This window comes from Dipteris shenzhenensis, chromosome 11 (assembly GCF_047967505.1).
Source record: "Dipteris shenzhenensis isolate YYH24624 ecotype China chromosome 11, Dip_SZ_1.0, whole genome shotgun sequence".
NCBI lineage: Eukaryota > Viridiplantae > Streptophyta > Polypodiopsida > Gleicheniales > Dipteridaceae > Dipteris > Dipteris shenzhenensis.
The window spans coordinates 36,687,630-36,702,360 of NC_141606.1; the positions used below are offsets into that span (position 1 = coordinate 36,687,630).

Here is a 14,731-nt window from a genome sequence, read left to right on the forward strand (position 1 = left end):
CATGCAACAGCAAGAAATCTTTAATAGCATCAATATCTTTTGATTTTTGTTTTTTCTTCAATGCATCAAACAATCCCACAACATCAGCACAAATTGCACCAGACCCAAAACTGTACTTTGGGTGAATCTTCCCCTTCCTATTATCCAAGTCCTCCCTTCTTCTCTTAGGTTGGAAATCTCCCACCTCCACTGCTTCTCTATCCACACTTAAGGTTCATTTGTTTTTCCTTTTAACTAATGTAGCTGGCTGCACCTCAACCTCCCTAGTACTCACAGTGAAAGTAGTAGTTGCCATCCTTCTTGCTTCCATAGCATCTTCCAAGTTTTGTGAAAGTAAACCCTTCTCATGGTGCTCATAGTGTAACCTCTCAGAAGCAGGAAATTTACCCAAAGGAAAATATAACCACTGTGATGCCAAACATTGATATTTCTAATATGGCATTGGTATTGTTTTTCTATATGTTGGATAAGAGTTTGAGTATCAAGTGATAGCCTAGCGGCTCTCACTTATTTCTATTTTCTAAGATATTGTATGGGATTGAGGGGATGAGTGGAATGTATCATTGTAAATACCATAGGTATGAATTATAAATTCCTTGGTATGGGGTGAGAGTTATTTGTGTATGGGATATTATGGGGTTTTAGAAAATAGGAAGAGTGAATCATATAAAGAGGTGGGCTTATGTCCATGTGTTCCAATAATATAAGAGAGGCCACATGCCAAGCATGTGGAAGGCATGTGGAGGAGTGTGGAGTCAAGATGAATTCGTCTAGAATTCCTATGTCGAATAAGAAGGATGTGGACATATGGAATGGAGAGGGTCCCTATGGGCTCCATGTGGGGAGACTCTTGACTTTCTAAATATTTTAAGAGTCTTGAGCATCTTTTGATGGGACACATGGCAAGAGTAGCCAAAAAGGACATGGATGGTGACATACAGGCTTATATGATTGATGGGGAAAGGAATCTACAGGCAGCAATTGTAAATGGGTGAAGGAGGGTGCCAAAAGCTCTATAAAAGGAGCCCTCCTCTCCCTTATTCATCATCTCTTTCACCATTAGGCCTCATGTTTCTGTAGCTCTAGTCTCCTCAAGCCTCTTCCATGAGCCTTCTCTCCCTCTTGTAGATACTCTCTTATGTAGACTCTTGAGTCCATCTCTCTCTAGTTCATTCTCTCTCTATGAGTAGTCTTGGAGCTTTTGCTCCCTCTTGTATGTATGAAACCTCTTCTTCTTCCTTCTGTTTATAGTGTTTTGAGTTGCATCGGAGTGGAGTCTCACTTTAATGGTAATGAAGGTCACTTCAAGTTCTCTCTCTTAAGTGTCTCTTCCCTTTTTCCATTGTTTTCTCTTCCAAAGTGCTCAAAAGTCTTTCTATTTGGCCGCTCATTGCACACACATGGTCCATCCATTTCCCAAGCCACCAAGGGCATTACTTACCCTCTCCTAGGAGAAATATATGAGTGGTGAATTGTTGATGAAGGTGGAGTCTTGAGGGAGCATCCTGCTCAAACGAAATTAGCATGGGTGGAGGGTAGTTTTTATGATAGTTTGACCCCCTGTTAGTGTTTTGCTCATAACTTTTTGCTCAATAGTCCAATTTTGATGAAACTTATATCAGCACAAAGCTCTCTTCTAGTGCATGTCTTTATGTGATTAGATCTTGAATCAAATACTATTGTAAAAAGTTATGAGTTTCTGTGTCTGACAGTTTGTTTTCATGACAGTTTTTACCCCGTGCTCAAGCTATTTGCACGGTCATCATTATCATATCCTTTATGTTGCACTCTTGAATATGTTGGTGAATTGACAATGCCATCAACAGCATGCACAATGATAGATTGGGGATTGTTTCATGCACTAGCAGCTTGGTGTGAAGAAGAGTTGAGTCTTTGGGTAGTTTTTGACTATAATAATGGAGTCGTGATTCTCAATGCTTTCAAATTCTTTTGCTATGCAAATGATGAAGAGTACAATATCTTGAAGCTATTATGTGCACTTCCAATTGTGAGAAGGGTGATTCTTGAATGCATGTATACATAATGTTTTCATGGTGCTGGTTGGTCACTTATTTTTGAAGATTTTGTTGAGGATCACATTGTGGAGGGGTTTCAACAAGTGGTTATGCATAATAAGTTGGTCTTGGTATACTAAGGCTCTGTGGGATCTTGTTTGGAGCTTGTTTGGGATATTATTTGGATCTTGGTGTTTCCTTTTTGTGTTTCATCATGGTGAAGATTCCAGTGTTTCGAGGGACCTAAGGGGAAGACTCGGAGTCTTCTCTTTGGGATTTTGTTTGAGAATGTCGGCTTTCTGGATTGTCCATGAAGGATCAAGCAGAAATTTTGCCTAATTTTCTTGAAGGTGTAGCCTTGAGTTGGCATGAGGCCTTGGCAGACTCTACTAAGGAGGACTAGAACCAAGTGGTGGCTGCAATGAAGCAGAGATTTGGGGCAGTGGAGTCACCAAATGCTTTGATGTTGCAGTTGGACCGGTTCTATCAAGGAGAGGGTGAGATGGTCTCTGCGTTGGCAATCCAATATGAAACTTTATGGACAAAGTATGAAAGGGCAGCTTTGTGAGCTATGGCATCTACATCATCGGCCCCTCAAAGTCTCGTAGGGATGGAGCACTTAAAGATGAGCAAATTTGTTATCGCTTTGGAGCCTCATCTTCGCTCGAAAGTAATGAGTAAAGATCCAACAACATACGTGGAGGCACTTCGCATTGCGACCAAGAAAGAAGCTTCTCTAAAGATCGAATCCTCTTTTGTGTCTTCAACAACTGCAACTTTGAAGGTGGAGGTAATGGGCACTCCTCAGGTACCAAAGTCCTCTGAGTTAGATCATAATATCTCCCAATTGATGGCAGATTTTGCTGATTTGAAATTGCATTTGGTCAATGCATGACAACCTAGAGCACCAAAGAGTGAGGATAGGCCTCGAGATAGGAGTGGAATCACTTGCTATGAATGTAATGAAAAAGATCACTATCGCCCTGAGTGTCCTAGATTGAGAAAGAAAGAAGAAAAACAAGTATCCTTGTTAGAAGCTTCTTTAGGGGATGAGGAAATAGAGGTAATGATGGCTAAATGGGGGCATGGTAAAGAAAAAGAAGAAGAAGAAAGCAAGGAAGAAGTGGATGAGGAACATCAAGAAGAGGAATGCCGTATTAGGGAAAAGAGGGCATCTAAAAGGAGAATCAGCCAGTCAGACTTTCCCTCAGGGGGGTCACTATGTATAAACCCTCTATATCACGTGCGTTCAAGGCCTATATTTAAAGTCCCTTATCTGTAAAAAATTTCATTAATAAAATGTACCCCTTTTCTATACAAATCTGTGAATTTTTTCCAAAACTATTTAAAATAGTCCCTTATGTATATTTATTTCTGTAAATTTTAGAAATTAAAAAAATCCTTCTGTTGAACTCACGTGATAGGGTTACATATGATGAGTGACCCCCCCGAGGACTTTCCTTTAGGACAAGGCATTGGAAGTTATGACTTGTTGTCTAACCTTAAAGAAAAGGAAGCTCATATCACCTTTGGTCAATTACTTACTTTGTCTCCAAAACTATGGAAAGAATGGGGAAAGCTAGCAAGCACAAGAGTGTCAAAGAAGAAAAAGAAGAAAAGTGCCATTCATGTTGTTCAAAAGGTAGATATAGATGTTGGTGATGATGTACATGTGGTTGATGTGATCATTGATGGTCAAGTGATTTCTAATGTGTACATTGATGGAGGTGCATCGATTAATGTCACGAGTGAGAAGACCATGATAGATGCTGATTTAAAATACTCTAGTACTACCTCTCCTTATTGCTTGTTTCGTTATTAGTTGATCCACAATTTCGACACTTAAGAGGAGGGCACATATACTTGCTTCCAAGCTTACACTGTATTCAATCATGGGCAACTATACGTGGCATTTTCACGTATCCGAGCATCAAACGCTGTTAAGGGTTTCATTTTGCAGAGTGCGTTTGATGCCAGGGGTGAGGAGATGGATAATACTTCTACCACAAATGTTGTGTACAAGGAAGTTTTGCAATAGGCAACAGCAAGAGCCTAGGAGTATGACATTGCTCTTTCAACCCCTTCTCGGACTTTCTTGGGTGGCAAATCTTCATTTCGGTAATCTTTGTATAGCTTTTTTTAAGTTCTTTCAATATTCCAACTCTCATAGGTCTTCAAGAATGTTGGCTATTTATACAAATATGAAGTGAGATGTAATATTTCATGACTTTGTCCTTGATAATGTTTGGATTTCATTTTTCATTTGAGTTATGGGTTTGCAATATACTACAGGCTATTTTCTCTTCAAAGCCTACTGTTTTTTCCAGTATATGTAGATTGACACGTGCATTCTTTTTTTGCAATGCGATAGGATGTCTAGGTAGTTCACGTTTGTTACCGAACTAGGAGCGCAGGTGCAAGGTACATAGTTGCTTGACAACCATATTTTATGTTGAAATGTTTAATAGTATAGTCACTCACTTTTAGAAAACTGCAGATCCTGCGGGTTGGGGATCTCTGGAGAGCGCACAACTGTTGTTGGATTTGCTTGAGCTGGAGAGCTACCTTGGGTAAGAACCGTGTACATTGTTTATTGCTTTATTTTTGTTAAAACAAAAGGTTTTTTGGATTATAAGAGAGTGGGGAAACATGCTATTGTTTGTCTTTTAGGACTGTTCCTGATTCAAGGTTTCTAATGAATCTCCATGTCCACAATCCTTTGGATGGACGAGTCCATTTGGGATATTATGCTGTCCTAGCTTGCCGGCTTCATAGGGATGATGGACCACAGACCATCACTGTTCGCTGGCTGGGACACTATGAATGTGTGAGACACGAATTTTCTATCGAGGGCGAAATGGGGACTACACGTACACCTTTGTGAGCATTATTGATAGCCCTTTGCGTCTAAGTAAGTACTCTAAAGAATGAGTACCAACATACATGTATAAAAGTTTTATGGCTCAATAATTATAGTTCCTAAATTATCTTTCTATGTGATGCTGGTCCATATACGATTGTTGGTACTCCGTTGTATGTTCGTAGCCGCGGTGGATGCGGCGGATGTGGTGGACATGGAGTGAATGGCTGTCGCAAGGCTTTTCCTGCAGTACATGGCTGCAGACTTTTCCCTTTGGGATGTTTGTGTGTCTATTATAGATTTTGTATGTTCAGTTATGACTTTATTTGCAGCTGTGTATTTGGATATATCAATCAGTTCTTTGATGTAGCTATTGCATGTTTAGATATGTGACTGCACTTTTGGATGTGATATTTTGAAGTACTCTATCATAGAGAATTTTTTTTGGACGTGGCGGATGTGGAGTACATGGCTGGCACAGGCCTTTCCCTATAGTACATGGCCGCAGACTTTTCCCTTTAGGGATGTTTGTGTGTCTATTGTAGATTTTGTATGTTCAGTTATGACTTTGTTTGCGGATGTGTATTTGGACATATCAATGAGTGCTCTGGCTTTACTTTCAGATGTAATATTTTGAAGTACTATGTCATAGAGTTTTTTTTTTGTTAGAGTATGTTGCTTGCATTTAAATGTTTCTTTTGTTATATTGTTGGTTTCAGACATTTTAGCATCTTGAAACCCCGCAGAGCGGGTCGCTAGCCCGTCGTAGACGGGTCAGGTTACTCGTTCCTATAAAGAAAGGCTACATGATATTACTTTAGAGCTTAGTGGTAGGGCTCACACGTGAGATTATAAAGGTTTTGAGTTTGATCCTTTTCTTGAAAGTTTGGGAAAGGTCCCTTCAATATAGTATATGCCTTAATTAAATTAAGGCATAAAGAAACATAAGCTAATCAAAGCAAAAATAAATCATGCCTTAGATAAACATAGCTTAATTAAGCCGCCTCTTAAAAATAAATTAAGCCTTAGATAAACATAGCTTAACTAAGCCTCTAATGGATCAACAAACTAATTAATTGGTAGGGAGCATAGATGCGAATAGGGGGGCTTAATATAGGTTCCAATTTCTAGGCACGACACTTTGACACTTACGGAAACTGCTTCCACTAAGAAAAGTTATTGTGCATTTTGCGCGCTACGCTTGCTGATAAAGGCCAATTAAATACGGAGTGCCGTCTAATGATGGTACCTCTATATCATGTTAGCGATAAGCAATGAAGTTGCTCTCGACCCTTGATTTCTAGAGTCAGGGGGACTTAAATCGTCTGCATGTTGAAGAGTGAAGACAGAGTAGAAGAAGCAGAAACGTTATCGTTTTGCTCGATTGAAGAGTGAAGATAGAGTAGAAGAAGCAGAAACGTTATAACGTTTTGCTCGATTGAAGAGTGAAGATGAAGATACTTAGAAGAAGCAGAGTTCTAGAGTCAGAAGGACTTCTATCGTCTGCCTGTTAAAGAGTGAACGAAGCAGAAATATTGTAGCCTTTAGTTCGATTGAAGAGTGAAGATGAAGATACTGTAGAAGAAGCAGAATTGTAGAGTGAAGATATGATAGACGAATCAAAAACGTTATAGCCTTTTGTTCGATTGAAGAGCGAAGATACTATAGAAGAAGCAGAAACGACGTTATTATTGCCTTCTGTTCGATTGTAGGTCGTCTGCCATTTTTCTGAAGATGGCCTTCATCAGCTCTTTTGATTCCTCGTCTTCTCAGACTTCGGATGATCGTAGTTACTACTGCGAGCCTTGCGATCGATCTTTCTCCTCTTCGCTCGCCCTCAATGCCCACCTTACCCAATCCTCACGCCACAACTACTGCTCCTCCTGCTCTCGCGACTTTAGAGATCCCAACGCGCTCCGTTACCACCTTCAGTCCAATCTTCATCAGCCCAGAGACCTCAAATGCTTGCGCTGCACGTCCCGGTTCGGGTCTGCCTCAGCTCTTGCTAAGCACGTCAGTCAGTTTTTCCTTGCATCAGATTCGTTGGTTCCCAATGTTTGTTCCAGTGGTTAAGTTTTCATGTACTCTGGCTTCATTCTCCGATCAGATTCCAAGTTAAGACGCTAAATACTTGTCGGCTTACACGCAGATAGAGGCTGGCAAATGCATCAATATTACGCACAAGCAGATTGTGCAGTCTGTGAGACGATGGGAGGAGGCTTCTGGAAATGCAAATCTCTTGACAATACCACGTATTGGCTGGCGTGATAACAGCCCGTAAGTATTCGCTGACCGGCATCCTGTTAATGCTCATATCACCACGTTGTTAGGTTAAAACAATACGTCTATCACATTATAGAGTACTCTTTGAAAGCTCTGTGCCTGAATGCCAGCGAATCGGGAACAGCGACGAGAACGAGGATCAAGGTAACTGAAGCTTCGTTCGATGGCAAGATGTATGTGTGTCCATTATGCCCGAAGGAATTTCACACTTTGCGCAGCCTTGATCAACATGTCAACAGCAACGCCCACGAGGCTGCCGAATTCCGATGCAAGAAATGTCGAAGGAAATTCAGAGGTGTGTGCACTTATAACAAGTAGGGTCATTTTGAGAAATCGTTATTTGCTTTGGAAGGCATTTGAACTTTGGGGTACTCCGCACTAAAACGAACTGAATGCATTGATTCTTGTCTGTCAAAACTACCTTGTTCCTTCTTTAAAACTAAATACATTAATGTTCTTTCTTTACCTTCTCTAGACTGAATACATCGTTCCTTCTCTAAAACTACCTTGACAGCATGTTCCGTGTGCTGGACAGAATTCTCTGCGCTGATTGCGCATGGTGAGTCGGAGGCTTGTGGTGCGATGAGTGCCAAGAGGATTAAAGGCCTTGCTGTGCTGGCTCAGGAATTGGGAACACTAGCTATTCGGTGAGGAGCCGAGCTCGACCAAGGCTTAGCGTACAGTTTCTCTAGCATAGATAAGAGGACTATGGCACAAAGGAGAGGAGACACTATTTAAAATAGTTATGAAAACCTTTTGTAAACAGCTAGACGTTAGAAGTTTTTCTCGTTACTTATAACTTGTACTTGCTATGTTACTTATGACGCAAATAGGACCTCTCTCTCTCTCTCTCTATAGACTATATAGGTTTTCCTAATGTTTGATATTTCATTTCCTTTCAATCTTGCTTTGTTTTTGTGGGTGGATGTAAGAATGCTTTCACATTTATGTACTTAAAGGAAGTACAATCAACGCATCTCTTTATTTAATGATTTTTCAAGGATGACGGGAACTATCCAAGTATTACATATATGTTTATAAAGCATCATTACACAAAAAAGCCCTTATGCATCTTTATGTTTATAAAGCATCATTACACAAAAAGCCCTTATGCATCTTTATTTGGTACTAAGTAGTGTATCGAGGTTAGCTCTAGCTTCTACTTTGCTTGCTTTTTCAATAGTCTTGTAAACTTCTTTAAGTCTTTGATATGCGAAGTATTATGGCATTCTCAAATACACATTAGGCTAGTTGCTCGTAACCTTACATAGAGGATGAAAAGATCATCCTACTTTCTATATATGATTCAAAGTATACAAGGGATCCTTTACCTTAAATTATGTGAAGTATTATGGCATCCTCAAATACACATTAGGCTAGTTGCTCTTAACCTTACATATAGGATGAAAAGATCATCCTACTTCTTATGCTTAGGATATGGTTCAAAGTATGTAAGGGATCTTTTATCTTATATTATTCATCCAGAATAGGTTTCATCTATGAACCTTCTTTCAGAGAGCTTGGAAAAAAGCTACATGCTTGGAACAAGTTCAATACACTTCAAGTTGGTAGTTGTCAATAAATGTCACAGGAATGTAATTGAACACTTCAAGTTGGTAGTTGTCAATAAATGTCACAAGAATGTAAGGGATCTTTTATCTTAAATTATTCATCCAAAATAGGTTTCATCTATGAATCTTCTTTCAAAGCTTGGAAAAAAGCTACATTCTTGGAACAAGTTCAATACACTTCAAGTTGGTAGTTGTCAATAAATGTCATGGGAAATCCATCTCTAAGAACTTTAGAAAAAGCCTCATGTTTGGAATAGGTGTAGCACACTTGGTAGAACTTGAGGAAAAGCCTCATGTTTGGAATAGGTGTATCATACTTAGTTTATTTTTTATCTATAATTATGTCACATTGAATCTACACACCCAACTAATGTCTAAGATGTTACATTTATAGCTTGATCAAGGTCCTTACATTGTCAGGTCAACCTTGATCTCTTTTATAATGTATTAAGTCTCTTGATCTTGATGATTTTTATATAATTCGTGGATATACTAGTGCAATGAGGATTTATCAAAGGGTGGTTCATGAAATTGTCCTTATACTTGCACCATGAAATTATCGTTAATACTTGTATCATGTTTTTTTCTTAAAATTGAAATTATTTTATCAATATAAGTGTATGATCATCTTTTAATCTATATTTAGTGGGAAATGCTTAAACCTCCGCAAATAATTCCTTGTTGTCAAATGCAAATTGAATATGTTCCATAGCATTAATGTAGGTGCAACAACGAGCTTAACGAGTGTGTAAATGATGGACTCTAAAAGATGGGTTATCCTATCAAAAGAAAGGAGGAGCTTAATAACAAAAACACGAAACGGAGCTTAAGGAGTGTAAATGATGGACTCTAAAAGATGAGGTGTCCTATCAAAAGAGAGGTGTCCTATCAAAAGAAAGGAGGAGCTTCATAATAGAAAACATGAAATGGAGCTTAAGGAGTGTAAATGATGGATTTTGAAAGATGTTGTTCTATCAAAAGAAAGGAGCTCAATAACAAGAACACGAAACGGAAAAAGATATATGAAACTAATAACCTAATCGTCTTGATAAATCCTAATTCTATTTGTGCTCTATCTTTGTCTCTGTCTCTCTTTGTTCCCTTGTTCAAATGTATTCAATTAATGAAAAGAACACACGTCAACTTTCTGCAAGTCCATTTTGCTACGGGGTATGATTGCATGAATATTATTGTTTTATGTCATGCTCTTGTAGGAATCTTGTAAACTCATTTGAGAGGTACTCTCTTCTTCCATTTGACATTAGGCATTTTATTTGGCAAGCTTGTTTATTTCTCAACCATAGTTTTAAAAGCTTTGAAATGTCCAAACACTTCACTTTTCTTTTTCATAAAACACTCAAACTTTTCTACTGTAGTCATCAATAAAAGTGACAATAATGATAGCCTCTTATAGATGCAGCTTTAGTAGTCCACACATCAGAGTGGATTAATTCCAATGGCCTCTTATTCTCTTGAACATGTCTAAGAAATGGTTTTCTTACCTGTTTTCAAATTGATAGGCTTTACATACCTTATGCAATTTTGCAACAATATTTTGAGCATGCATTAATTTAAGTCGTACATTAACATGACCAATGCGTTTATGTCAGATATTAATATCTGCAAGTACATCGGTCTCATGTGCGAACATTGCTACACTCAATTCAGGCATGTCGATATCCAACACAAATATCTTGTCTTTTTTTCCTTTTATTATCAAGTGGCCTTTATTTTTCATTCCTGACAAAGCATCCATGAGGATTAAATCTAACCTGCAAGCTCTGCTCAATCATTTGATCAACAAAAATCAGGTTCTTAGTGATATTCGGGACATGAAATACATCAGACAGATATTTTTTTTTTCCATCTTGCATAGACAAATGAGTTTTACCAATCTGCATAATAGGATGTGTAGTATCATCACCAGTCTCCACAAATCCTGGACTTTTCATTTTTCTTGCATTCTGCATTCACTCTGCATGACCTGTCATGTGGTTCGATGCACCTGAGTCAACATACCATACATCATTGCTCTCTTTAATGCAACAAGTGCAAGGAGTTGGACAAGATACTAACAGGAGTCGGATTGCATGTAGACTGAACTAAACAATGAAAGAAGAGTAGAGAACTCGCAAATTTGTAAAATGGGTATTTTGCATTATGCTTCAGTGGAAATAAATAACTCAACCTAAAAAGGGTTGTTACAGGACTTTTATAGTAGTTGTCAAGATTCCTTCCGACTATTATAAGTTTGCAGTTAGTGATATCCTTAACAGTCAATCCAAAGGTCACATGACATTGGATGCAAATACATCCCATTTTGTTACAAATGCAGTTTTATCTCTATCTTTTGGAGCCATTATGATTTGGTTATATCCCATTGAAACCATCTAAAAAATTGTAAATCTCATGTCCAGCCACAACATCAAGCAATGAATCACAAAATGGAAGAGCGAATGGATCAGTGATGCTTGCTGCATTCAACTTTCTGTAATCAATACATTCTCAGGTTTCCATTTTTCTTTTGGAACAATAACAATTGGACATAATCATGTCACATGTATTAGGGAATATATGAGACCAACCCTCAACAACTTGTCAATTTTCTCCTTTACCAACTTGGCATCATGGATGATTTTTTAAAGTTAGTTTCGTTAAAAAGCTAAACTTTTATATTGGTGTCGAAAGTTTGTATGTCCTAATAAAAATAAATCTTTGAAACATTTGTTAGAATTTGAAACTTTTATGCAAAAAAATCAAAGTTTCGTTAGGATTTAAAATTTTTCCTTCAAAATTTTAAAGAATATATATAAAAAAGTACTACATTCTATTAATATTGTGAAACTAAAAAAATGATCTTGAAAATTTTCGCCAAGATTTTATATTAATATATAAGCATAGCTTCGATAAAAACATCCCTGCTTGGCATAATTTGGATTCATTCTATATCTCCCTTGACTGATTGGTATTGCATCTCTTTTTAGATTTATTCTATGTTGACAAAATGATGGATCTACCCCCCTTCATATTAGTGTAATGCCATGCAATAATGTCCTTGTACTGTTCTCACTTTGAATGGTGGGGGAAGATTTGTACTTACCATGACTGTTTGTGAGTTATCGTCTCCCAAATTCATTTCTTCCAAGTCATCTGGCAGAAATAAAATACAATTTATTGAAAAGGGAGATTTAATATTCCTTATCTTGAGCATAGGGTGAAAAGGGAACATTGGGGATTTCATTACTTTCATTACAACCAAAGACCACTACGTGAATCAAAATGTGGATCTAAGATATATTATGTTATTCCATCTGATGTAAGGTACACAAGGTTTTTTGTTCATTTGGGCAAGCATAGTCACGAAGTTCAAAAGGGAGAATGTAGTGGGCATGTCAACATTGTGAAAAACTTGGTGGAGGATTATGTTGAAAAGATCCCTAGAGCAGGACAAAAAAGGGTTGAGAAAGAGGTTGCCATGGATATAATATTGAATAGCATAATATCTTCCATTGACAATGCCACAAAGTTGATGGACAATGGGACCTTTGGTGAGTTGCTATCACATTTGGAGCCCTTGATGAATCAAAGGAGGTATGTGGGTCTTCCATCTCCTTGCAATATTTCATTATCAATATTACATGAAAAACAATTCATAGCAGTTTTCTTTGTGTAGACTTCGGAGATGGATAGAGGCATTCGGAGTGTGGCTGCCAATCCAACTGATGATTCAATTGATTCTATTCTGAAGCTGAAAGCAACGTATCAATATGAATACTTTCATGCATCCCTATTCTATCAATCCAGCTGATGATTTAATTAATTCTGTTCTGAAGCTGAAATCAACGTGTCAATATGAATACTTCCATGCTTCCCTATTTCCTGGACAACTAATGGATACCACTAATGAGAGATGTTGCATTTTTAAAATGTCTACTACTGGATCGGCATTGAGTGTTGATTTGGTGAGGAGAATGCAAAAAGGAGGAGATTTGCAACATTCTTGGATGTGCTTTAATCATGTACGAAGGGTGCATGGTTGGTCTACAATGGCAGCACATGTCTATGACCCCAAGTATGCTAATTGAGTACCCTTCATTTCATTTGTATATTAACTATTTGGATGATGTTAAATTACTTTTTGTTGTTATAGTATTCAAAGTCTACAGACATTAGCCATTTCATGTGAAATGAAAGTAGAAAATGCAAGCACAGACAAAATTTTGGGAGAAAGTAAATATTGTGATGAGAAACCATGGTGTCTTGGATGTTTAGTTCCATGGCTTCATGGCGGATGAGGCCATGGCAAATTGGAATGCAGTTCAGCGAGTTTATGGAAAAGATCAATGTATACCACTTGTGGGTAGGGAAAGAAGTTGCTTGTTTCATTTTCAAGATAGTTTAATAAAGCATACCAAACAATGCATAGTGGTAGAGCAAAGACATCGGCATATAGAACTATGTGAGTCATGGCAAAATGCAGAGCATGAAGAATATGCAAAGGCAAAATACAATATTGTCAAAGCCTTTTGGCAAATTGGTTCCACATATCCCCAACAGTTTCTTGCCTTAGATAGCTGGCTCTCATGGTGGCATGTGAGATATTCTCTTGCACTACATATCTTGAAGATTTGTAAGATTTTCTTGGCTGGAAAATAGTTACCATGCAAATGTTTTTTTGATTCAAGAAGGAGAATTTTTTTTTTTGGTAGACCGTGGGAGAAGAAGAGCATGCAAACATGCCTGCTACGAACATGTCAGAATCCAAACATGGGAGTTGGTTGGCTAAAAGCGGTGTACAAAATCTAGCTAGGACCATGGCAGAGTGTGGAGTGAGGACCCTATGTGGACGATTTCCAGATGTTTTTCTAATAGAATCGGTAGATCAATTCATGCACCACTTCACCTTAGAGAGTCGACGATGTCTTGCAACATAGCATTGAAAAAATAATTCAATGCCAAGTATGATAAAAAACTGAGCAAGAAATGACAATTAACTATGCAAGAAATTCCAAAAATAACCTAGGTATAACGTATCAACTAAAACTCAACTCATGTTATAGAGTATAGTAAATCAAATCACAAAAAATCTAGTTATTGTGTGACACTAAGTGTGTAACACTGACTAACCGTTTCTTCACATCTAACACTAGGCTTCAATTTCAACACACAACTATCAAGGGATAGTTGAGTACTAGACTACGTGTCTATGAGCACATCACATGATATCAAACTTAGACTGCATCACACAACTCTCAAGAGAGAGATGAATGCCATAATAAGTGTCCATGAAAACATCTCTAAACTTAGATTGCATCACACAACTCTCAAGAGAGAGATGAGTGATAGAATAAGCATCTATGAAAACATCGCTAAGCTTAGATTGCATCACACATCACTCATAAGAGAGATGAGTTCCAGACTAAGAGATCCTACAAACAAACATGTCTATCAAATCTGAGACTACAACACACAACTCTCTCAAGAGAGATGAGTGCCAACCTCAGATAAAAAACAAATCTTTATATTGAGACTGAAACTGCAACACACAACTCTCATAGGATGGATGAGTGCCAGTCTCAAACATAGAACAAAACAAGCATTAATAAATAAAAAAAGACTACAACACACAACTCTCGCAAGAGAGATGAGTGCTAGTGTCTAAAACACAAAATAAAATAAGCATTAATAGGGAATGTAAGCAAGTAGGAGATAGGTAAGGTTAGCAAGCAAGTAGCTGAGGTGGCAAGGAAGGCAGGTGACAGTATTCGTACGAATATAAAAAATGGGAGTGAGACTTAAGTTTATATTGCATTTATTCATATGAATACACTGTAGTTATTTGTTCGAATACTATGTTATTTGTATGAATAACTTATTCATAAGAATAAAATGGGAAAAAATGGTTTAAGTGTTTTAAACACAAATTTGAGTGTTTTTTTTAAATCCAAAAAAAATTTGGGCAAATTAATGCAACTTAGAATATACATATCTAAGTCCATTTG

General features: G+C 37.7%; 1 protein-coding gene across 1 annotated transcript; it reads left to right on the forward strand.

Annotated features, from left to right (window-relative positions):
• Window positions 1-6,609: 6,609 nt before the first annotated feature.
• On the forward strand, window positions 6,610-7,809 carry LOC147896971 (uncharacterized). The gene is made up of 4 exons (XM_087381189.1): window positions 6,610-6,888; window positions 7,025-7,152; window positions 7,269-7,453; window positions 7,694-7,809. The coding sequence occupies exons 1-4, from the start codon at window positions 6,610-6,612 to the stop codon at window positions 7,807-7,809; spliced, it is 708 nt and encodes a 235-aa protein (XP_087237315.1).
• The last annotated feature ends 6,922 nt before the right edge of the window (window positions 7,810-14,731 follow it).